The 26,824-nt window shown below is 35.9% G+C and overlaps 1 protein-coding gene across 1 annotated transcript in view; it reads left to right on the forward strand.

Moving 5' to 3' along the window:
- Positions 1–26,824, forward strand: part of ARAP2 (ArfGAP with RhoGAP domain, ankyrin repeat and PH domain 2) — a 183,153-nt gene that overhangs the window by 99,619 nt on the left and 56,710 nt on the right. The window contains 5 exon segments of the mRNA XM_033106382.1: positions 9,946–10,109; positions 15,598–15,810; positions 19,137–19,242; positions 22,627–22,774; positions 24,277–24,345. Coding sequence (XP_032962273.1) covers positions 9,946–10,109; positions 15,598–15,810; positions 19,137–19,242; positions 22,627–22,774; positions 24,277–24,345 — 700 coding nt within the window.

The raw sequence follows: 26,824 nt of genomic DNA on the forward strand, positions 1-26,824 counted from the left end.
GGGCCTCCATGACATTGAAAAGAATAATACATTTTGAAATCAACATAAGGTCAATTTGTAACTTAACAATCAAAAGATTTTTGTCTTTTTAGAACACGTGTTAAGTGTTAATTTACCAGTACTTTTGTGTGGATCATTCTCAAGAATTAAATCAACAAATGTACCCAGAGCCTGGGTACAAAATTTCAGCATTTTGTTAGAAAATAAATTTTTTACTAGAAAACTTAAGAAGTTATTTTATTAGAAATTACACACACACACACACACACACACACACACACATTATGTATAGTCATACATTGCTTACCCAATTAAAGATGAAGCAGAAAGAAGAGAGTTCAGAAGTGTGAACAGAGTAAAGAATCAGCCTTGGAGTTGGTGAGTGCTGATTAAAATCCCTGACAGGACAAAGAGCATGCAGATGTACCAGCACACGATGGTGCATAACAGGGTCTCAGATGTATTTATGTATGTATTTTCACATACATGCACACATGTCTGTATATATATGTGTGCATGTAGAGATGTATATGTTATGTAAATACATGGACTTGAGAGAGGGAATAGTGGGAAAAAAAGAGCAGGTTTGGGAGAGAATTTAGGAGATGATGAATTTGATGTTCGTCATGTTGAGTATGAAGTGCTTGTATCCACCTATGGAGAAACTGCTAGGAGAACGTTTTATTTATGGATCTGACGTTCATGTAAAGGTTAATGGGAGGAGATACAGATTTAAGAGTTACCCATATATAGAAGGACGAAGGTGAAATCATTTAGGGAGAGTCTTAGAGTGACAAGGGAAGAAGGAACATGTTGGTTCCTTGATGAATACCCATCATTTTGTCAGGAGGAAGAGCTGTCCTGGAATATTAAGCTAATTTATCCAGGGAGTGAGGCAAGAAACCAAGGGAGAGTGTGTCACAGAACCTAGAAAGATAGTGCTTCCAGAAGGAAAAAATAGTCAAAAGTGTCAGGTCTGCCTGATGAGGACAGATACTCCATTAGATAAGTGATGTAGACACTTCACCTGGTGACTTTGAGGAGAGCAGAAGTGATAAAGCAGAAACCGGATTAGATTAAGGCTGGGAATTGAGTAAATTGAAACAGCTGGCGAGGACAGTTTGTCAAGGATGTCTGGAGGTTAATAGGATCAGCAAGGTAGACGAGATTTGACCCAGGAAGGAAATATGTGTGCGGGGGTAGGAGAGGGCGGGTTGCTGGTTTTTTTTTTTTTTTTTTAGATGGCCTGGACTTATTCAAGTTTAAATTTTAATGGGAAGGAGACACAAAGAGGGAGTAGTTGAAGGTATAAGAGAGAGGATAAGCAGAGCATGGTCTCAATTGTAAGAGGAAGAAAGGAGGAATTGATGGATGCTTTTGGATGTTGGTAGCTTTCTAGATCTGGTGGTAGGTTGTTGAGAAACACCAATTTAATGGTGTTAATTCTTTGTGAACTAGGAGATAAGGATGACTTCTGAGCTTTTGGCCTGGGTAAAGTTATGAATGGTTGTATCATTTACCAAGATAGGGAATACATACTTCTCTTCCAGTACTCAAAAAAAGCCCATTAATCATAGTTGTGATTGTTTAAGAGCTGTTGTAATACCATGTCCAAATAAGAGAATTTCATTGCCTTGCCCTCTTTGTCAACTCTTTTGATCTGTTAGCCCCTTGGGAAATAATGACTGTAAGCGAAAGTAGATTGTCTTAGACTTGTCAATGACAGATACAATTGTGGCTTTAGGAAATAAAACAGCTTCCAATTATTCATGTTGATGGCATATAGAGATAGTGAATAATTGAAAGAGCAAGAAAGCAACCAGCTGTAAGTTTTAACCTTTTTTTATTTTTTTGCTAGTAAACGCTGAAACCAGAATTGCAATTTATCAATAAATTTAATGAATTAATTTCACATCTTTTCCATGTCCTTGTCTATCTTTGATTAAAGTGCTAAAATACATTAATGTTCCTTAAAGGCAAGAAAGAGGAAGAACCCTCTCAATTGGGAAAGTTCATAAATTGATAATCATCCACGGAATATAGTTACTATTTAGATATATGTTTTAATCTTCATGGTAATTTTCTCTACATGCATAGCATGAGTGTCTTTAGACAGAAAAATATTGCAATAATATTTTCCACACACACAGCATTTTTGCTCTAAAAAGCTCTAAGCAGAAGGTGTTCCAGATGGTGTCGCTTTAATGTGTGTTCTTTGTATACTTTAAAAATTATTATTTTGGAAAACAAAGGTTTCTTGATTACACTTAAGGGTTTCTGGCATGCTATTTGATGCCATTATTGGGACTGGAACCTGTGCTTTTCTTTTATGGCTCAGTCAGGATTTCTATATGTGAAAAAAAATCATGTTTTTAAATATCTATTGCTAGTGAATGTTCTGCATCACAAGGTCAGAAGGCATTTTCCTGGACAGTCGGTTATATATCCACCTTCACTGGAATTTTGTATAGATTACATCATCCTTTTTTTTACCATTTGAAAATGATTTCTTCACTTTAGCCCACACTTTCTGTATATCTCTTTGTGATAAATAAGCTACTGTGTTCACCATCTTCACCACTACAGCTGCACATCCATTTGTGAAAGACACCTGTTAGTAACTTTTACTGAAAGCTTGTTGGTTACAATAAATATTAGGTTGATGCAAAAGTAATTGCAATTTAAAACGTTAAAAATAATTGCAAAAACCGCAATTACTTTTTCACCAACCTAATACAACAAGTATGAATGAATCACTCAGCTATGTTACCAGAGTAGAAAAGACTGGCATGGTTTTTTTGGATGTAGTTTTCAGATTCCTTGGTTGACCTATGGTAAAGCATAATGAATGCACTTAATGACTCCCAACCCTGACTCCATTCAGTTTATTTTTCCCCCCTTCTTCCACCTCCCCTCCTCCCACTCCGGTTCAAGCCATTGTTTCTGTCTAGTTGTGTAGGACACAGCTCCCTGGCCCATGCTGGTATTATGAGCCTTGCGCTTCCCCTGGTGAGGCAGTCGGTTGCCAGTCGTCGGCCGGCTGCTCACAGCAGCTCACAGCAGTTCTCGCCAGCTTCTGCCTGCTCACGCTGGCTGCCTACTGCTCACGGTGGCACACGGTAGCCCGCGGGAGCACTCAGCAACCGCAGCAGCTCATGCCAACCTCCGGCTGCTCACGGCAGCCCAGCTCCAGGGAGAGCTGTTGTTTATACTCTTAGCTGTAGAGGGCGCAGCTCACTGGACTAAGTGAGAATTGAACCGGCGACCCTGGCATTAGGAGCACGGCGCTGCATCCACCTGAGCCACCAGGCCGGCCCTGCATTCAGTTTTAATTGCAAATCCCAGACATAAAGAAGCTACCACTGGGGAATAAACATTTTATGAATATGTTGCACTATTGTGAAATGGATAACTTTTCTCAATTTAGGAGATTAACATCCTAAATTTAAGATTCTTATTTTATATCAACTTTCAACATGTGATGTTTTCCCCTTCTTGAATTGTGTTTTATAGCAGCTGATATGTTAGCAATACTCTGGAGGGTGAATTATCTTAAAATGGTTTCTAAATTGTGCATGTAATTGCAGATTAAACAGTAGCCAATTGCCCACAATATCAGCTTGACTGCTTTTGTAACTTACTGATGATTTAATTCAAAGAGATGGTTTAATCTGAATGTTGCCAATGTAAGCAAGAGATTCTCTCTCTCACCAAGCCCAGGTTTTGCAAAAAAAGAGTATTCAAATTTATAAAGTGATTTTTTTGTTAAAGAGAATTATAATAAAGGGAATGCATGGCTGTTTAACAAAAGGTGGATTTTAAAGTATATATTATATCCTTTAAATTGCATTTCAATCAATCTAAAGTCCCTTTTATACACTAAAATGTAAGCTTACAAACAAATAAATGAGGTACATAAAAAAAAAACTACAAAAGATTGAGAAGATCACTTCTAGATTGATAAATGAGAAAAGGATAATTTTCTTTTAAGAGAAGTGTTTTTAACTGGATCTGTAATTTCTAGGTAGAATTTCAGTAGGAAAAAATTAGGGGCCTGAGAGATTAAGGTATTCTAAGAGGTAGAAATGATAGGTTCAGAGAAATAGTATGGACTAGGGAATGAATTCAGTTCAGGTTGGGCTGAACCTTAAGTTCTTGAGGAGGAAGCATGAACCAATGGGCTTAGAAGATAGATTGATGCCATTTGAGTATTATCAGTTACATTTAAATAACAACTTGCCTTGTCTAGAAAGGATTGCAGGCCCTTTACAAGTGTACAGAAGATTTCTTTCTTTTTTTTTAAAAGGGTATTCAAAAACTCTTTTAAAAATGAGAATTTGAATTCATTCTGCAGCTGGTGGAGCACCATTAAAAGGTTTTGAGCAGCCTGAAGCAGGGCAGTCCCTCACCTTCCTATAGGTAATTGCTTAATAGTACATAGAGATGAGATTGAAAAACTGAAGCCTTTGCTTTTCTCAGGGAATCAGGTGCCTGGACACTTTTTACTCAACTGTTATCTGCAGAAGAAACAAGCTATTTAAAAATATAATGTTTTCTACTGGATTATTCTTGTGACACAGTCTTTGTATGTGCATATTTTCTTGATAATTTGCTTATTTCTGCCCCAAATTCCAGAGTTTCTTATCTGGAGCTGTGGGGGAAATACTGTATCTCTCTAAAAACTAAAAAGAGGGCACTTCATGGAAGCAGTGACTAAATAAAATTTACCATACTCCCATTTCTGGTCATCAAGAAATAAGTGGCCTGGTACATACCCTGTCAGTTCAAACAACTAGAAAACTGGGCAAAATATGTGAAACAAACTGTTTTCAGGCTTTGGGACAATAGGCATTCCAGGATTGTGATCGTGGAGAGAAGGGAAACAAATGAAGTAAGGTTTACGATTCCCTTGGGTTCCTATCGGTAGGCACTTTTCATTTGATAGCACAGAATGAGGAGGTTCAAGCAGCATGTGATGGTTTTGCTACGTTGAAGAGGTAGAGAGGAGTTCAGGGAATCTGTAGTCGCTGGAATTTGCAGGTTAAGGAGCTATGTAGTGAAAGAGTTTCAGAAATCTTCATAGGGGTTCACTTCCATCTTTGGTTCAGTACTAATTTGCATATTTCCATATTTCCTCTTAAGAGGCCAGACAGAAACAACTCGCATGGTGGTACTCATATGAACTGAACAATTCCCAGAGCTTAGACAGTGTTCGAGTATGTTCAAATTCCACCCAGCCATGTTATACCTCATTAAACACACAGAGTGTTAGGAAAGACCCCAGAAAAGTAAATCCATAGTATCCAGGCCAAACCAGCGCTAGAGTAAAGGATGCTCCATTTCTACCTGACTAAGCTTAAAAAATAGACCTCTATTGGATCAGCTGTTCCACAAGTAATTTAGTTGTCTGGGTCAAACAGGCAAATGATACCAAAACAAACATCAACACTCTAAAGGAAGACAACACAATCTTGACACTCAATTTAACACTCACAATGTCTAGCATATGGTTAAAATTACTAGTGATGTGAAAAAGCTACAAATCAGTGGATAGGAACTGACTCAGAAATGAGAAAGATAAGGGAATTAGTAAAGAATCTAAACAGTGATTTTTAAATATTATTAATACCGGGGGTGCTAAAAAAAATGATTATAGGTGGACACTTTGGTCAACATTACTCAAGCACTAGTTCACCGTAATCAGAAGTGTCTGGACGCTGATGGTAACCACTTTGAGCCCCTCTTGTTATTGCAGAAGTCAAACATGACTTGTATTCATCTTTTGTTATCGGTATATATTGAGTATTACAATTTTAATACAGTTTTCCTTTCTTAAAATGTGTGCACATTTTATTGGCACCCTCTGTATAGTCAAAGATGTAAAGGGAAATATAAGCATAGTGAGAAAAAAGTAGACAACTAAAAGAAGAACAAAGTGGAACTTCTAAAGCTCAAGGATATGGTACCTGAAAAATTTCTAATGGATCAGCTTAACGCAAGAGTAGACTACATAAAAAAGATCAGTGAACTTGAAGGCACAACAATGGAAATTATCAAAACTGAAGCACAGAAAGAAAAGACTAAGTAAAATCAACAGAACCTCAGCGACCTGTGGGACAATATCAAGCAGTATCAGGGAAGTATAATTATAATCCAGAAATAAGAGAAAGATGGAGTTAAAAAAAAAAAAACTTTAAAGAAATGTAGTCCAACATTTTCTAAATTTGAAAGAACTGTAAACCCACACATGTATTAAGATCAGCATACCTCAAGGACGATAGAGATAAACTAGATCAAGACACATCATAAACAGATTCCTGTAAACCACTGTGAGGGGAAAAATAATTGAAAAGCCCCAAAGGAAAAGATACATTAGATATAGGAGCCAAACATGAGAATGTCGTGTCAGAAACCATGTAAACCAGAAGATGGCATAATGAAATCCTTTAAAAGTGCTGGAAAAAAACAAAGAAAGAACACCGGCCCGCCCCCCCCCAGAAAAAGTGAAAAAAATAACCAAACCAGCAGCTGATAACTTAAAATACTCTATTTAGCAAAAATATCTTTCAGAAATTAAAGAAAACTAAAGTATTTTTTGGCCAAATGCTGACTTATACTAGAAGACTTGGTGTTTTTATTTTTGTATAAATGCTTATTATTTGTTAAGTCATATTTGTGGGTCTGTTATTTGCTTTTTAGTTGTGTTTAAAATGTTATTAGTTATATAAGTGAATTTATTTTTTATACAGTCAAATTTATTGGTTCTATTATTTGTGAAGACAGTTCTGGTTCTTGTCAGTAGACTGGTTATTATATTGCAATTTTGAAAACATTGTTTTTATATTAGTCCTGGGACTTGGTTTCTGGGTCTTATTGAACTGTCTTGATTCATTATAGGATATAAGGATGCTTCTTTACATGGCTTTGATGTTCCCTTTAACATTTATGCTTGGGGAATGGACAATTAGATTCTTTCTCTCTATAATTAGAATTCTTCAAAATAACTTTTAAGATTTTCAAGATGTAAATGAATGTTTCTTTGGAATTCTTAACCAGAAATGTAAAATCATTGTTTCATAATACTTGACATCAAAAACTCCACCAGCCTTTGTGTTGAAAATATCTTTTGATGCTTTGTTCAATGTGCACAGAGTTTAGATAAGCGTTAGAGAGGAAAGTTGAACTGATGCAGTTAAATGTCAAACATCTGCTGCACTAAACGATATATTTTAGGACTCAGTCTTTGACAGGTTGACTCAGGAGTTAACTTGTCATTACTCGTTCTACCCCTCACTAGTTCACAAAGAGACAGCTAAACTTGCCATCATGGCATTTCTTCTGACTAGAAAGAAAGTTTGAAGTTTGAAACATTCGCAGTTAATGGAATGATTATACTAGTATTGTACGAGGGACATTGCATTTTGGATTTCTCTTACTGCTTGCTGAAATACCCATTGTAGTTGTTTGTTTAAAAGCAGACAGCTTCAAATATTTTATATCAAATTTAGAGCTTAATCATCAGGTTAAAAAAAACACAACTAAGACTCAAAGTTAACATTTTCTCTTTCCCTCAACTCCTAAATTTAGCAAGACATAATTTTTGCTAGGTCTGATAATGTAGCGGCTTATAGTTTTCAGGGAAATTATCTGAGCTATACAGTTTCATTTAGACAAATACACCAGCCATAGAATGCTTTTGAGCTAAAGATGATGTTAGATAAATGGAGAGGCTTAAAGCATGTCAGGAATATTAGAGTGTCAGAATTCTTTAAAAAGAAAATTACAAAACCCGAAGGTCAGGGCTGCTGGAGTGGTGTAGAAAATATAAACAATAGATAAAGACGTCAGAAAGCAAGAGATGAAGATTACAGGTGTGGATGTCAGTAAAGTGCTAGCAGTTACAGCAAGTTCAGAAGATGGTAGCAGTGAGTATGCTGAGGTGCGAGCAGCTTTGTCCTCTGAGAGGAGCATTTCAGGAAAGGAAACCAAAGGGGAAAAAAAGGAGGACTTTTGTATTTTTTTAAAAATAAGGCCAGTGAATTTTCAGGAATATGAAAACAAAACAAAACAAAATAATAGCAACCCAGAGTTCACGTGGCTGAGCCTGTTCCTGTTTCTTTGGGTTGAATCCAATGTGGTCCTCTCATAGTTTGGAATTGAGATTAAATAGTTTTACTTTGGTATATATATATATATATATATATATATATATATATATATATATATACTAAATACATTGGTGATTAATGGAACTGGTGTTTCTAATCTTTTTGTATCTTGTAATAGGACTTGATGACGTACCCACTAGATGCCAGGCTCTGTGCTCATGACTAGAGATACTGGAATGCTTTCCTTGCTCACCTGAGCGAAGTTTGGGGTTCAGCAGCTAAAATATTCACAGATGGTTTAATGGAGGGCAGAGCGGCAACTCGGGGTTAAGAAGGAACACTTGTTCCACACTAAGCATAGGAGGGACTCAGGGAGAGTGTCACGGAAGGTCCCTGGAGTACACTCGCAGGAAGAGGTGGAGTTGCCAGGCAAAGAGCAGAAAATATTTATTACAGAAAGAAGGAGATGTCATTTTTTTCAGTATGTCATGAGTGGAGGGGAAAGGCAAAGTTAAAGGGGACATACAGGGCCAGATCATGAAGGCCTTTCAATCTTGAAAACTCCAGAGCTATAGAAGAACAGTAATCCAAAAGTGATGTCATTAGCTTTGCATTTTAGAAAGATCATTCTGGCAGCCCTGAGGAGGAGGGATTAGAGAGGTGGAGAACTGGGAAAGAAGTTCTCTTCAGAGGGGTTTTAGTGACCTCAGGGAGCTGAAAAGAAGGCAGTGTTGGAATGAGGAGGAGGAAGAATGAATATGTCAGGGAACTGGACCAACAGAATTTTGTGGAAGTGACGAGGTGGAGTGGGACGGACCAATCTACAATTAATCCTAAATTCCTGGGAGAATCGTAGTACCAGCTTGGTATGAGGAGGCAGAGAGGTTTGAGATGCTTGTGGCACACTGAGGTGAAGGTGTCCCAAAGTTAATATCCGTTAGTCTTATGGTTCATTACTCAGTTGTTAACACTACATTTTTCAAGTGTGAAGGTAGGTACTATTATTATCTTCATCGTGCCAGTGATGAACCTGAGGCCCAAACAAGGTTGATAACTTGTCCAAGGTCACAAAGGAAGTAAGCGCAGAGCTAAAATTTGAGTTCAGAAAGTGATTGAATTTCTCCCTGTCTTAGCTGTGTTCTTCTCTTGCTTTTTGATCACACGGAGATCTTGTCTGTGAGACAAAGTTATAGCCTGGAGATAGGGATTTGCAAGTTACCAACTGATACTCGGGGGGGTGAAACCACTGGAAGGTCCTTGGAGTTCACGAGATCGCTGAGGCTATACCTTCATTTTCAGAAAGAGGAAGTGAGTTTGGGAAAGAAACTGACCAGAAAGATAGGAGGACAAGCCAGAAAGAAGTGTGCTATCAAGACAAATGAAATTGGGTGGGTTCCCCCCACCTCGTTCTTTTCCCTCCCCCTCCTCCGCCCTCCTTTCCTCTTCTCCCGCCTCTTCTCCTTCCCCCCCCCTTTTTGTTTAAGAAATGAAATCATCAGTTCTAAAATCTTGAAAAATACAGCCCAAAATATCCTTTAGAAATCACTGGTGATGCTTGCCAGAAAAGTTTCAGTTATGTTATTCAGGAAGAATAAAAGGGGTTGGAAATGAAAGGAGGAGAGGCCACAGATTCAGAGAAGTTCCTCTACTCTATGGAGAGATGTGACTGTACAGGCAAAAGAGGGATTGAGTGGAAACTAGTGGTAGACAGAAGGTTTTTCTTCTTATGGGTAAGACAAGATCACATGTATATGGATTTAAGGATCATCTATCCAGAAGTAAGGATTTTTTTTTTTAAAGCAAAATTATAATTTGAAATGCTTTTTAAACTTTACAGAACATTATACATCCATGGGCATACAAAGTTGGATTTCACAGTCTGGCATACTGCAATTGAAAAAGCAGCAGGTACAGATGGCAATGCATTACAAGATCAGCAGCTCAGCAAAAACGACGTTCCCATTATCGTGAACAGCTGTATAGCATTTGTTACACAGTATGGTAAGTATCACAGTTTTTATTCAACCCCCAGAACTCATAGTATCATTCTTACAATTTTTAAGTGGTACCTCCATTGGACTGAATAAGAGCTCTTTATATGTGTAAGTACATCACTGAATAATAAAAACATAGTCACTGTTCATTTACATGCTATTCCTTCTCCCAGTAAAATTCATTGAAATTATGTAATGTACTTTGACCATTTCCTTCTTCCTTTATCTGCATAAAAATATAAATAAGGTATTGAAAGAATCTATATTATAAAATGTGTATAAAGTAAATTAACGACTCTCTTTTTCAGATGTTACAAACCTACAGTATAGTCTAGGGGGATGCAGTGTGCTGCCTAAGCATGTGTTTTTAGAAGTGTTAAACCATGGGGCAATATGTAAAAGAATTTACTTTTTTCGTGAATCCATACAAAGGTGTGTGTGTGTGTGTGTACTTCACTCATCATGCTATTGATCATATGTTTATATTAAGAATCATGGTTATTAATTGTAATAGTTTCTTGATTGTAACGGATATTTTTTTGAACAGTTCATAGGTAAGAACAACTTGATATCTCCATCGTCCAGCTTCCTTTTAATATGCTATAATAGTATTTTAGATATGCCTGGAAAGTAGAAGTATGCCTTTATTTTCATGTTTATGTTCCATTTACTACGAATTCTTCAAACTCCTTTCTGCTATAGATTTCCTTAATACTCTAAAAGGTAGACATTTCTTAACTATAGTTTTAATATAAAAATGTTTCTGTCTTTTAATCTGTAGCTAAAAAGAGTAAAATGATTGATCTGGTGTTTTAGAATGTGTTAAGTTTTTTTGTTCTCCTGAAATTAGAAATGTCTTTGGGTGTTTTCAATTTGAAAGGAAGGTATGATCAGTGAGAGAGCTGCAGTAAAACATCGTGTTATTAGTTTGTTACTTATTTATTGAGAGTCCGTTGTATGCCAGCCACTGATCTGGGTACTAGATATACAGCTGTGGGAGTAAAAAGTTAAAGATAAACGCATGAATCATATGTTCCAGCCTGACAACTGACAATAAACTGATATGCAACAAAATATCGGAATAAAAAAGTATATGAAGAAAATAATATTTGTAAATTTATAACGTATATATTAATCTATTCCAAGAAGGGTGCTTGCTGTTTTAAGTATTTTACTTATTTCATAAGTAATCCAAGTACAACTATCATTAATCTTCAGATTTCTTGTGTTTGAATTATATTTCTACTGTAAATATGTATTTAATCACATTATGTGGGCATTACTCTATGAAGTTCCTTCTACGATAGTATGTTTATGTTTTCCTTATCAGCTGTAACCATCTTTTTATTTGAATACTGGGGAGAAAGAAGGTTATCATCTTCATGTATTAGTTGTCCAGTGTTAGTGCACTCGCATTTCACAGGTATAAATGAATTGCACGCATATTATGTTTTGGCAAGAGCATAACCTCATTGGGGATTTTCACATCATGTTACTTTCATAATGTCATGGATTCTTTCTGAAGCTGACAAGTGATTAAAATAACTTGACTAGCTCCAATGTATCCAGTTTAAAGTTTCTCGAGGGGAAGCAGAAGTGTCTTTGTGGTATTTATTTGAATTTAAAGTCATTAAACATTAGATTGTTTTCAGCTAAATTTCATACATTATAACTACTTTGTATCTCTAACACAAGGTACATTAACTTGCATATTAAAGTCATAAAGCCAATGAAAGACACTTTATTTCATTTTGTTTTTTAATGAGCAGAACATGGGGAAAACCCCAATGTCATTAACACGTATGGAATGGAAAATTTAATATGAACTTAGAGCATGCCCAGTGATGACAGGATGCAGATAGTGTGTGTGTGTGTACACTCATTGTGTCAAGATCTGAACTTGACCAAGTCCATGGTATAATTTTTAGAATTGAAATATTTTAAATGAGTTACAGTAGTTAGCTCTTGGGGAAAATTATTTTATGTAAACAAAATTATGTTCAAATTCACATTAAGTTAACTTAATTTGAGTACCAGCTATTAGAAATTCACTCAACCAGGAACATAATATCTCAGAAACTTAGTCACAATGGGTTTTGTTTTTTCTTTGTCCAATTTGCTTGTTCTTGCATTAAGTGGTCGTTTATTGAATACCAGCTGGGTTCTTCTAGGCAGTGTGTAGCTGCTGTATACAGAGAATAAGCATGACCCTTGGCCTCTAGGCGTTTACATATTTGTGGGTTAAAGACAAGCAAGTGGGCTGACAGTTAACATCGCAAGTGTCCAAAATTCTATGGTAGAGAGGTTGTGGGGTTGGTACAGGCGTCCTTCCACGTGGGTAGGGGTAAATGTCACCCAGAGTGGGGTGGTCATGGAGGGCTTCATGGGTGAGGCATAGCACTTACCATGAGTCTTAAGAGAACACAGGAGCCGGTTAGAATGAAGAGGAGGAAACTGTGTGTGCCCATGTGCAGCGTCGTGAGCAGCATTGTCTGTTCAGGGAACTCTGTGTAGTTAAATGTGGCCACTTGGTGTGAGAAGAGGGCACAGATACAAAAGGCAGATGGGTTAGGCCAGTCTGTGTAGGGTCTTATATATTGTAATAACATCCTCAGACTTGCCTTCTAGGCAGGGAGAGGGTGGTACCCAGGTTTGTAGGTATGTTGATAACACCAGTGGGCCTGTATATATCTTAGATCACACTGTCATCACTGCTGAGACACACTGGAGGGCTGCACACGAATAGCAGCCAGGAGCTGTGACAACGTGGTGAGGAACCGAGTGTACAAAAGAACAGCATGTAGGATGGAAAGAAGGGGAAAGTTTGAGAGTGAGGTCATGATGCAAATCTGTGTGACACAGTATTTTTGTTTCATGTGGTAAGTGAGAAGGAATGGTTCTGACTTGGAAGGGATTGGGGAGCAGGCCATGTTGTATATTGAGATCGAGGAACAAGATAAAGAATATGTTGGGATTGGCAGGTGAGCTAATGAATGAGGTAGGAGAATTAATTCCTCGTAGGTTATTTTGATTTGTCCATATGTATAAGTATGGGTGTGTGTGTGTGTGTGTGTGTGTGTGTGTTGCATGTATATTGTATATGTTTATTAAAGTGTGTGTGTGTGTGTGTGTGTGTGTGTGTTTAAAATCTGAGAATTAAAACCTGGGTGAAAATATATATGTGGTAGTTGAAGCGATGAGGTTAGCTGGGTTCACCCAGAGAATTTTGTAGGGGAGGGGAGAAGAGGAGGTAATTGAGGATGGACTCCTGCAATCATTAGTAAATATCAGATGAGTGCAATAAATAGAAGACTGGAAGGGTAGCCATAGAGGAAGGGGGAAAAAAGATACGTTATCATAATGCCATAAAAGCCATAGGATTAAAATAATTTTAACAGGGATCTGTTTGGAGTGTCAAAGAGTGCAGGGGATTCTCATTAGATAAAAACTGGAAAAGCATCTAGAAAGTAGAATTTCATTGATATTCTTTTTTTAAAGATTTTTTTTATTTAAAAATAAAGCTAACATGCAACATTATGTCAGATTCAGGTGTACACCATAGTTGTTCAGCATTCATATTACTAAAAAAGCGATCAGTATAAGCCCAGCCCCCATCTGACACCACGCTATCACAGTATTACTGAGAATATACCCCATGCTGTACGTCACGTCCCCATGACTTATTTGTTTTATGCCTGGACATTTGAACCTCTTATTCCCCTTCACCTTTCCCCCCTTTTTTAAATTTTTCAACTGTAGTTGACATTCAATATTATTTTATATTAATTTCAGGTGTGCAACATATGGTTAGACATTTATATAATTTAAGAAGTGATCCCCCTGACTAGGCTAGTCCTACCTGGCACTATCTAGTTATCACCATATTATTGACCAGATTCCCTATGCATTAATTTACATCCCCATGACTAGTGTATAACTACCAATTTGTACTTTTTAATCCCTTCACCTTTTTCACCCTGTCTCTCAACCCCTCTCTCATCTATCACCCCGATAAATCTAGTACCCATCTGACACCATACCTAGTTATTACAATATTATCGACTGTGCTATACCCTACATCCCCATGACTATTCTGTGACAACCAACTTGTACTTCTTAATCCCTTTCCTGTTTCACCCACCCCCTCAATCCTCCTCCCTTCTGGCAAACACCAAAATGTTCTTTGTATCTATGAGTTTGTTTCTGTTTTGTTTGTACGGATGGACCTAGAGGGTGTTGTGCGGAGTGGAGTACGTCAGAGAGAAAGACAGCTGCAGCATTTCACTTATATGTGGAATCCAAAGAACAAAATAAATAAAATAGAAATACACTCTTAGATACAAAGATCATTGATATTCTTGATGAAGATACTTCTAAGAGAGTGGCAATTGGGTACAGAAGCAAGATTGTGTGGTTAAAGAATTAACAAGGATGTGAGGTGGTAGAAACAGTACATATAGGAAACACAGCTTGGTTTTGGAAGGAAGAGAAAAGAGACCTGAGAGGGGCAAGGAGGACGTACGTTTGTTTTTGAATCATCATCTTTGTAGTCATCACCATCACCATCACCATCATTCCTGTCCTACTGCTACTCACCACTACTACTCCTCTGCTTTTATATGGGGCACTTGATGAGTCAAACTAACCAGAAACAGTGTTGGAGACAAAGAGGAAAAACTGAGGTTTGCTAGATGGGCGGGGGGGGGGGGGGGCGGGTGAAGGGATTGAAGGGCAGTCGGTGACCACAGGATGGCCACGGGATTTGAAAATTAATCTGGGGAACGTAATTTAGTGGTTACCAGAGGGTAAAGGGGTTGGGGGTGGGAGATGAGGGTAAGAGGGATCAAATATACGGTGATGGGAGGAGAACTGACTCTGGGTGGTGAACACACAATGTAATTTATAGATGATGTGATATAGAATTGCACACCTGAAATCTATGTAATTTTAATAACAATTGTCACCCCAATAAATTTAAATAAAAATTAAAAAAGAAATAATAAAAACAAAACAAAAAAAAAAAAGAAAGAAAAGGAAATTACCCAGTTCTGCATCTAGAAGAAGGTAAAGGTGGGAACAGACAGAAATTCATATATAAATATGATGGCAGAGGGTTGAGGAAATATATGCCAAAGAACTTCAGTTTTGTCAGTGAAATTGGAGGCAAGTTTGTATTTTGGGGGACTAAGTGAAAATAGGGCACTTGCTGTAAACAAACGTTTGCAAAAGATACTGTGTAAAACTGGGGGAAGGGCTGACCGGGGTCTCGCTAAAATGAGGGTAGAATAATTCATCAGGTTTACATTTTAAATACTAAAATTAGGGGGCAACACTTCTCCCTTCATGCATGTTTATAGCAACTCTTGGATAATGATTTCATCTCACTCATCGTCCCAGCACAAATATTTGTTCTATTGTTAAGATACCCAAGTGGATTTTCGTTTTAGACTTTTTCCCCATATAACCTTCTTTTTTTTTTGTTTTTTTAAACAAAGGTTTAGGGTGCAAATATATCTATCAAAAGAATGGTGATCCTTTGCACGTAAATGAACTCCTGGAAAGTTTCAAAAAGGATGCAAGAAGTTTTAAATTGAGGGCTGGAAAACATCAGCTTGAAGACGTGACGGACGTGTTGAAAAGTTTTCTCTCTGACATTGATGACGCACTTCTTACTAAGGAGCTCTACCCATACTGGATCTCTGCTTTAGGTAATACATGTAACATAGGCCGTCATAAATGCTTACGTTCTTACTGGATAGGTGGATTTGTAAATCTTTCATAATCTGAAAATTTAAGTGAAGGGAACAATATGCATATGGCTCAGAAGAGAAATTTGTAAATATCAGTAGTTGTTTATATCTACCTCAAAAGAAATTTATTGTAATAATTGCTAAGTGATGTTTTATACATTTAGTTTTCAGTAGATTTCTTAGTGTTTGCTTTGCTTGAACTTGGGAGATGTTATAGTCAAGTCCATGTGTGCTATTAATTTCTCATTAGGATTAAAATGAAAGGTGTAATACAAGATTGGTTTTACAAGATTTCCCTATATGGCACTTTTGGCTTTACCATTTTTTCTTCTTCTTTAGAGTACATAAGGGTAATTTTTCATTCTTTCTTTATTTCCCCTAGATTCTGTCTAATGATGTTAAAAAGCTTTGCTACAGTGTAAGAGAACCTCTTTAAGAAATGATTTAAGTAGCTTATTAAATGACTAATTTGGCCAAATCTATTTCACTAAACCTATATTTATATCCATGCAAAACAACTCCTTTTATAGAAAAATTACAACAATAAAGACTTTAAAATTTAGACATTACCTTTAATCCCATCTTTCTAATAGAACTATTTTTATTTTTACATTATTATATAGTCTTTGCCCCCACACCTATAATTTATATATAAATCTTTATTTTATTAATAAACCACATTTTCCATATATCTATAATGATTAGTTTTTTTTTGGAGGGTGCAGCTCACAGCGGCCCATGTGGGAATCGAACTGGCAACCTTGGTGCTACCAGCACCACGCTCTAACCAACTGAGCTAACCGGCCACCCCTCTAATGCTTTTGAAATGAAGATTTTTCAGTTTTCATTTTTTCAATTTTTAAAATTTATCATTGAATTATACCATAATTTACTAATATATTTATGTCTTGCACAGTTAATCTGTTTAAAGATTTTTTTGGAAAATGACTTTGAATTGGACTATATGATATTTCTGTTGAGAAATAGTTTTTTTTTCCTTGGAAGTATTTGTTTACTCTGAAACATGAATGTTATATTTTAAGGTGTTAATTTTGAAATATCACAAAGCATCCACAGTTTGAAAAATTATAAGAATGGCCCCTATTTGTATCTGCAAGAAGAATTTACTGTTGTTATTAAAATAAAGCTTTTCACAATTTAACTACCTAATTCAGCAGTCGTACTTACTTACTTACTTACTTCTCAGATCAATAGGTTTAACTCCAATCACAAGAAGAGTTGATTGTATAATCTTCTGTGATACAAAATATGAAATTAGCTAATACATCTCTTTAAACCTTTTTACCTCGCCACCCTCAGTTTTGTTTTTAAAAAGATTTTATTGTAATTGAAAACTGTGAAGTTAATTTATAGTATATTTTATAAAGACTTAGTTTGTCTTTATTGTAAAAGTAGTGATCAAAAAATGTGTGACAAATATGCTTTTGCTGAAGGTTGAAATTCAATGACAAAGATGTCTTTAATATCAGTTTACCAGGAGGAAGTAGTGGGGAAATGGTAACGTGCGTCAGAGAAGAATGTGCATACCTTTCGCTTGGATGTGAATTCTTTGAGGAGTTACATGGAGAAGGCTTTGAATACCGAGTCTAATAGCCTTCAAGGTGTTTGCTTTTAGATCCAGTGTAGCCCTGTCAAAAGCCCCTACGTTGGATGTGACCAGGCTAAACCAGAAAGAACTGTCTGGGTGACCGCCCAGGGGAGCTCTCTTTCTGCAACAGAGACAAAGAACCGCCTTACAGTGGTGTACCACCCGTTTCTATGCTATATGATCTATTCTTCCAAGAACACTATTAAATTGTCTGATGTCTGTGGAAGAATGATGAAATATCATTAAAAGATAAAAAAAGAAAGTTAATTCTTTTTTTAAAAAACTTTTATGTATTTTAAGTGTGTTTTTCCAGGACCCATCAGCTCCAAGTCAAGTAGTTGTTTCAATCTAGTTGTGGAGGGCGCAGCTCACAGTGGCCCATGTGGGGATCGAACCGGCAACCTTGTTAAGAGCATCGCGCTCTAACCAACTGAGCCAACCAGCCGCCCAATAGTTAATTCTTAATTTCCTTTCAGTATTAGTCTCTGAGTGTAATTTGTGTGTGTTCCCTTCTTTTAGAGAGTCATCTACCAATGCTATTACGTCAATATGATGATGTTTACTTTTATAGATCTTATGTGTAGGCTGAATCAGTACAAAAGGTCTGTCAGTTGCAGTTTTGAATAGGAGTGTACTTCACAAATGTGGCACAGAGTTTCTTACCTCCCCTGGGATCCTAATGCCCTTTACAAGTGACCGGGTACTTTTGAAGACGCATTAATGTGCTGCTGGCTTTTTGTGAATAGAAGCGGTAGGCTAAGCAGAAAATGAAAAGTCTTGTTTCTAAAGGTATCAGGAATTGAGAGGGAAAATATAAGTGCAGTCCCCTTGAGTTACAATACAGCACAAGTTATTTATTTGAAGAAACATCTTTTATTTCCCCTGTGAGCTAGCAGGTTAGACCAAACCACCACTACACATCTTCTCAAGACTAGAAGTTTGGGGGTTCTTGTGTCTGGCCTCTCCACGTATTTGACTTCTTGGAGTTAGGAAAGTGAAGGGTAATTCCTTCTTGTTCTCTTCTCCATGAATAGCCTGGTTGGTTTTGTCTGTGACAAGGGCAGAGCATCCATGCCCCTCTAAGTCAGTGTCATAGTTTTCCGGTCCTGCACATGACATCTGTTGTCACCTTGCCTTTTCCAAAACTGCTGAAAGTACCAGGGCTGATAAAAACTCCTTTACATGGATCTGCGGGGTAATACACTATTCATAGCTCTCAGTTGGTTTTAGTTTTGGAAAGATTTTTATGAGTTTACAAGGACAAAAAGATGAGAAATGTCATTTTCAAATAAAAATAGTGAAATTTTTCCATAGCCAGAGTTAAAATACTTTTGGCTTATAGCTTCACTTTGCACTCCACTTTGAGTAATTAACGGAATATATTCCTATTAGGGGAAATTCAGTGGTCCATAAAGTAGAAGATAAAATACAACCGTGAGTTTTGAAAGTGCTTCGTTTTTAATTACGAAGTATAAGAACTATAGCATATAGCCATGGGATGTTTATGTAAATACTTCTCCAGAATTATAGAAGTTCGAATATTTTTCTATTGAAACTTGATTGTATCACTTAGTGAAATATAATTTGTGAATGTTGTTTTAAAATACCGTAAAAGGCAAATTTGTAATACAGGTTAATATTTTAAGCCTGAATTTTTTTTTTTTTTAACCTTTAGATACCCAAGATGACAAGGAAAGAATTAAAAAATATGGAGCATTTATACATACTCTTCCAGGGGTCAACCGAGCAACGTTGGCAGCTCTAATTGAACATCTTTACAGGTGAGTGGATTTAGGAATTTTATAGTTCATTTCAAACATGGCCCTTAATAAGTCATTATTTTCCTGAATATAAAGTACTGTGGTTAACCTTCGACATGTGACTGTGAATCTTTCACCATGTGTTAAAAATGGTTTCAAAATGAAATTTCCCATTAAACTATCACTTTACTGTCTCTTTCTGTAATTAAGATGCATTTCAGATAAATAGTACTGGAGAGTTTCTTATCTGAATTAAAAATAATCATGGACAGCATCCTCAATTACATCCAGCACATAAGCAAGAATCTTAAAATGCATTTAAGAGGGAAGTTGGAGAAGAGAAGAGATTTTGTGCCGTAGACCAGAACTCTCCAGCAGGAATCTGTCTGTGAGCATAGCATTTTCTCATAGTGGACTCTTCGTAAACTCTTATTTCTTTATTGTCAGTTTGTGTCTAACCTGACTCTAATATGTTGGTGTCAGACTGTTGATCAGATGGGGAAATTTTAAAAGTCAAGAACATTTCCTGTGTCAGGGCATGTAGTCCCCTGCATTTGGAAGGATAGGAGATGTATTATGGGAGCTGGAGGAATGATATCCAAAGGGTGAGGATGTTTGAAAATTACCTTTTATGTTAAAACAAAAGAATTGTTTTGCTATCAGGAAAAACTATTACACAGACTTTACTAAGTATTAACTATTCCTTAAAGAATATATTGTGTAGCTTCCTGCAAGGATGCAATACTCCCTTGAATAAATTTGTATGAAGTTGAATTCTACTCAAAGTATCTTGTTTGGATCTAGATTCAGAAGTCCTCCACAATTTATCTTTTCATCTTTCTATTCCATCCACTACTTCTCATACATGTAAACCTGTTACTGTAAAACTGATTTTCTTATTGCACCATGTAAATATAGTCTATATATTATTGTCCTATCTCTGTGCCTATGAAACATTGGAACAGATTTTCTTTAAAAATTTTAATGTGTGTCCATGGTGCTACAGTGTATTAAGTTAATATTTCAAACATTGAGTTATACATCATTATTCTTGAAATTGTTAATTCAGATTTGAATTCGAGATGAGTTCCTTCCCATCTTTCCTCCTTTCGTCCTTGCATTCAGCTAACATATTCTAGCTTCTACTGTGCACGAAAGAATGCATGTGAAGACTCCATGTGAACAGAAATCTTTGATCATAGTAATACATAAATGACAAAAACAGTCTTAAGTCTGCGGTTCCTGAACTGAGCACCAAGGAACCCTGCGACGTCACAGTGAATTCTCAGGGTGCTGCAAGGCATTTTATATTTTTTAAGGCAACACAGAAATATCAGAACAGGTTTTAGTACAGAGAATTTTGGCATGAGACATGAACTTCTAGAGGAGGGATTGAGTCATTTTGTGCTGAGGTCCAGGGATGCCTCAGATTTAAAGAGACATATGAACTGGGCATGAAAAAATGGTAAGTATGAGGAATGAGTAAAGGATAGTTTCTAGGAAATAGCTGTGTTAAGAGATGAGATGGTTTGTAGTTGGCTGGCAAGAGGTTGTGAAAGGCTCTGTCAGTCATGCAAAAACATTGGGATTTTATTCCTTTAAGTGATTAAGGGTGACTGATCAAATGTGTTTTAGGATAATAACCCCTGTAATGGGATGGGGTTAGAATAGAGGCAGAGAAACTCATTAGGAAACAGTTTCCTTGGGCTTCTAAGGAGAAGGCCTGAGTGAGAAGAGACTGAGCGGCAGAATATGAAACACTGTGGAATCCCAACATGTCAGGGCAGAGAAATAATGGAGAAAAAGGAAAATACTATATTATATGTACTTTTGCTAGAAATTAAGGCAGCTGCAGAAAGTAGAGAGAAGAGGGGTGAAGAGTACCAAATGGAAATGCTTTTGCACAATTAAGTCTCAAGAAAGGTGTGAATGTTTGGTATAGTTTCGTCAAAAGTTTGAGATTAGTTTGGATAAGGTCAGGTTGAGTTAGCATTTAATCCATTCCTGCCCTAGACAAAAGATCACTTCCTCCATGTCTAACATTTCCTTAATTCTATTTATTGCACACTGCAGTGTAATTAAAGCAACACTCTCTGACTGAAAGATGCTTGGATTCTAGTAATAGAGGCAGACATGCAGATAAATTTTCCAGAAGTTTACAGCATAATGTGATAAGAGTACAGAAGTGGTTTTGAGAGGGGTGTCCACAGTTATTACATTCTTCTCTATTAACTTGTAATTCTTTTTGCATCTGGTAAATCATATAAGATGATTGCACTTGCTCCATCTCTGCTATGCAGTTTGACATTTTACTATAAGTTTCTTACATTATCATATATATCGCTGTCATATTTACTCAACTTTTTCTTGTACCTGCTAGAATCTCTGCTTTTATAGACAGGTGTACCTACCCTAGTCTTGTTTTCTTCCTCTGATGGAATTGGTCTCCCTTGTTTAGTATGTATTGTAAAAGTTTGCAAATGTAATTAGGCAAACAAGCAGCTGTTATTTATATAGCATATGTATACAACAAGTGACAAATGGAGGGCACAAATAGATGCTTCATGTGTATCCCTTAGTGTTCTCATCTCATGCATTTTAATCAATGTAAATTTCCTTTTATCAGGGTGACGGCTGTAGTTTGTTTTTTTTTTTTTTTTTTTTTAATCTCTTTGAATTTATATTTGTGAATACTTTAAATGCTGTTTGTAAGACCCAAGGGTAGCTTACTCATTGGGAGAGTTGACTTGTCTGTTCCTTATAAAAAGCCAATCGTAGTTATACCTAAGAAAAAGTATAGGTGTATATTTAAATTGTTTGTTTTCTAGAGCTAGTATCTTATTTTGAATAACTGTACAAGCAGGTGCTGCCAGGTAATTTCACACCTGATAATACACTTTCTGGAAAATTCAGCCTAGCCCTGAACATTGAATTTGGAAGTCTCTACTATATGCCTCCCAGTTCACCTTTCTTGCCTGGTTTCCTGTTTACCTACTGCCCCTTTTCCCTCTTTCATTTATGCTGCAGTCCCAGAAATCATTTCACACCATTATGTAAGCACACCTTTATGCCATAGCCTCAGGTTACCCCATTATCTGGAATTGTTTGCATATAGGGGGTCCTTCCTCTAAATCATTACTCAAGTATTGCTTTGTAGCTTGCAGTAGTATCTTCTTTAACAATAGTTTTTTATTTTGTTATTTTTTTATATGTTCTTAATTAGACTGTTAGCTACTTGAAAGAAAGAACTGTGTATTTTTCTTTAAATCATCACTGTACCTTTTATATCAGAGACCTTCAATATATGTACCTTAAAAGAAAATGATAAATGAGCATTATGACTTACAGTTCTATGAAATTTTCAAATAGAAATATGTTGTAATGAGCTATGCTTTTCTCTAACAGGGTTCAGAAATGCTCAGAAATCAATCAGATGAATTCCCATAACTTGGCCTTGGCCTTTTCATCCTGCTTGTTTCAAACTAAGGGACAAACTAGCGAAGAAGTGAATGTAATTGAGGACTTAATTGATAATTATGTTGAAATATTTGAGGTAAATGTTTTATATCCTCTTCTTGTTAAAATAGTTTTGATGTTACTGCTTGTGAACAAAAATGCATAATTTTTAATGTTTTTATTTAGGTCTTTATGAATATATAAAAATGAAGAAAATAAAGGACAGTTATATATGATCTTAAATTTTTCAGATATAACTAGCTTTTTAAGCTATAGCCATTCATTTAAATATGGCTGCTTTTAAAGCTTTTTTTTACCATCTGTTGTCTTTTGAATTTGAGAATATTTCTATTTATAGTGTTTTTATGTGTTGGTTTTTTTTTCCCTCCTCACTGTGTGTATGCATTAAGTATGTGTTCCTAGAGGTGTGAACTTACGAATTACACATTTTGGTAATAAACACCAGGCTGTTAATTTCTGCAAATGGAAACGTTTTCTTTTAATTGTGCCTGAATTGGAAAAAACAAAAACTCTGAAATATTTTTCTGTGTTTTTTTATTAAGTTATCTCTAATTATTTGACTTTTCAATTTGCTGTTTTATGATAATATTTTCATGTTTCATCAGTAAACTGTTAGAGTAGGGATAATTTCTTAGTTCAAAGAAGTAAAAATAGAGGAAATAAACCCAGGATTTGAATATGTGGGAAATACAGGAGATCTGGGTCAAAAGTCCCAATATAAGTTAAAGGTCCAGCTCTGTCATTTATTTCTGGCATCTCAGTTTTGTCATTTAACCTTTTTGAGCATTCCATTAAACGGTGCTTTAAGATTACTTGTTTTCCAGGGCTATAGGTATACCAGATGAAATCAAATGGGTTAATGTAATACGTTACTATTTGTAAAGTTCTTACATTTTCATAGTAACTGATGACAAGATTCCTTAGCAAAGAGAAACTATTTTAATAAAATACAATAACAGTTTGTATCTTTATTTGTATAGGAACAGACACCAGAGTTGTTGGATTCTCTTTACTCTTTGATTTCCTTTTTATTTCTTTCTATGTGTCTACTGTTTTTGATCAACAGCAACTTCTGTGCAATAATTCTGATGTTGAGAAATGAAAGAATTAGGGGAAAATGTGTGGCTTTGCATGCTCTTATTTTTTATATTTGTACTGCTCCATTAATAAAATAATAAATGGTTATCTTCTTTTGTTAAATCCACCTTTAAATGGTGGAAATTTCATAAGCACTTAATGAATATTTTAGTTTGAGAAATGAGTCTTGTCTGTCAACCTACATAAACTTGAACAAACCAGTCATCTGCCCCTTTGCTTATTAAATCACCTTGGCAAAAGGGCTTCCATTGATAGAATCTGCAGCCAGAAATGGTGTCATCATAAAATGTTCTGACCTTTATGAAGATCTGTCTTGTCGGCTTTATTTCTGTTCTAGCTGTGTGGGCCCACACTGACTGAGATGGCCATTCTCACTTATTTTCACTTGTTGGTCTTTAAATTCCTAAAGAAACGTATGTGAGGATGAGTACCATCGCTCCATATATTTTATTAGAATGTCCCAAATTATATTTTAAACAGGTTCAAGAAGATCAAGTCAAACAAATGGACATAGAAAATAGCTTTATTACCAAGTGGAAAGACACTCAAGTGAGTAGCAATAGTTAGATCTCCAAAGAGAAAAAAATAAATAAAAATAAAAAACAACAAAAAAACCCAGAAAGTATTGTTGTAAGTAAAGACATTTGCTGTGTTTATTTTCAAGTTTCTATTTGAAGCAAAGTAAAACTAATGGGCAAAGAGAACCGAGATCAAATGGTTGTGTAATTCTGCTGCATGATGCATATATGCAAAATGCCCTAGTATGTTAATGTAATTTGTTCACAATACAGAAAGGAAAATCTGTTTTAATCTTATCAAAATATCCTTTATAAAATCATATTATTTATAAAAGCACTATTAAAAATGCCAGTGGGTTTCACAGGAAGTTTTTAAAGCCAAAAATACTAGAGTAAACTGAAAACTCAGACTCCCTAATGATTCTTTCCATTATGATTTTGAATATATGAATTATTTCTTACGTGCTTTTTGCTTTGCCTGCTCTTGGATGATTACATTAGTGGAAATGTTTCTATGTGATCTGTGTGACGTATGCTAATTTATGTCTTCAGTTGATTTTTCTAGATTTTCTCTTGCTTTCCTCAATCACATCATACTGGATTTGTGTGTTCAGGTTGCACTACACTTACCCAGGGGACCTTTCCTTGTTTGCTGACTATTTATTATATTTGCTTAAAATTGATCTTTAATTTTCTTCTAATAACTAGGAATTATAGTGAGTTCAGGGTACAAATGTAAATAATAGAAATGGGTCAAATATATTCTGTTTATAAGATACACTCAGAGCATGAGGCTCAAATGCTTTATTAGTCAAACCCTAAATTCACCTCATTCCTGAAATATCCACTACTCATTACGATAGTCATCAGAGTTATCCTTCCCTATGAAGGAGATAAGGAAATGCCTTCATTCTAGTCCCCCAGTGCTAATTCTGTGGTCCTAATTACCTGAAGAAGTATTTCCTCCGTTTTGACCCAAAGTAATTAACGCAGTCTCCAGGGGAGTTCGCTGTAACACTAAAAAAATCTGGCTGATTATCTCTTAGTTCTCTTGGATTCTTGCTTTTTTGGGACAGTCTCAGTCATGAAAGAAAGGATTGTGTGAGCCCAAGGTATAATCTTTGGCAACATTATCTATATTGTTATTAAAGTATGAGTACCCTTCCACATTTTTATCTTTTATATTCATATTACAATAAAGAAATGAATCTTGAATGCTTTCTAATTAAGTATAAGTAAGCAAAATGAGAAAACAATTTTCTATAAAATAGAATATTTGGGAAAGGAAAGAAGTGTTTGGAAAAATCTGTTCTTTTGCTTGAGCTTTTCTCTATTTCATCCAACTCTCCTCTGGAGTATTTTTCTGAGAGTCTCTATGTCTTATCCGTGTTTGAATTTCTTAGCTATGCCTGTTTTTGGCTTCGTGGTGTTTGCTTTTTTAATTTTTAAAATGTGTCCTTCCTAGAGAGTTGTTTATGCAAACACAGTGAAAAATAAAAGTGTCAGCTGTATCTTTTCTTCCCTAGAATTTTCATGTGGCATCGAAAGTGAGAAAGAAATTGAAAGTAATAGCTTTTCTAAGTCTGTAGTGTTAGAATAATTAAGAACACTTCTTCAAAGTATATTTTAATGTTTTCCCCACAAATTCACTCATCAGGTTTTACTCTGAGGCAAATTTAACTTCAGAATGATTGTTTCTCCCTTATGATCATGTTTTTAAGTTGGATGATGGATTTTTTTAAAATTAAAGTTTATTGGGGTGACAATTTTTAGTAAAGTTTCATAAATTTAAGGTGTACAATTCTGTAATACATTATCTATGTCTCACATTGTGTGTTCATCACCCAGAGTCAGTTCTCTTTCCATCACCTTATCTTAGACCTCGTTTACCCTCTTCTAGAGCCCCCCTCCCCCTTTACCCTCTGGTAACCCCCAAACTATTATCTGTGTCTCTTGAGTTTTCGTTCCTTCATTTGTTTGTCTTGTTCTTTTGTTGTTTTCAGTTTTATATACCACATATCAGTCAAATCATATGCTTCTCTCCTTTTTCTGTCTGACTTATTTCACTTAGCATTATAATCTCAAGATCCATCCATATTGTTACAAATGGTCCTATTTCATCTTTTCTTACCGCTGAATAGTATTCCATTGTGTATATATACCACAGCTTCTTTATCCATTCATCTATCGAAGGACATTTTGGTTGTTTCCATGTCTTGGCCACGGTAAATAAAGTTGCAATGAACATTGAAGCACACATGTCTTTATGGATAAATGTTTTCAGATTTTTTTGGTAGATACCCAGGAGAGGTATTGCTGGGTCATATGGTAATTCTATTTGTAATTTTTTGAGGAACCTCCACATTGCATTCCGTAGCGGCTGCACCAATCTGCATTCCCACCAACAGTGTATAAGGGTTCCTTTTTCTCCACAGCCTCTCTAACACTTGTTACTATTTGTCTTGTTGATGATAGCCATTCTAACTGGGGTGAGGTGATATCTCATTGTG

This window comes from Rhinolophus ferrumequinum, chromosome 5, assembly GCF_004115265.2.
Source record: "Rhinolophus ferrumequinum isolate MPI-CBG mRhiFer1 chromosome 5, mRhiFer1_v1.p, whole genome shotgun sequence".
Classification (NCBI taxonomy): domain Eukaryota; kingdom Metazoa; phylum Chordata; class Mammalia; order Chiroptera; family Rhinolophidae; genus Rhinolophus; species Rhinolophus ferrumequinum.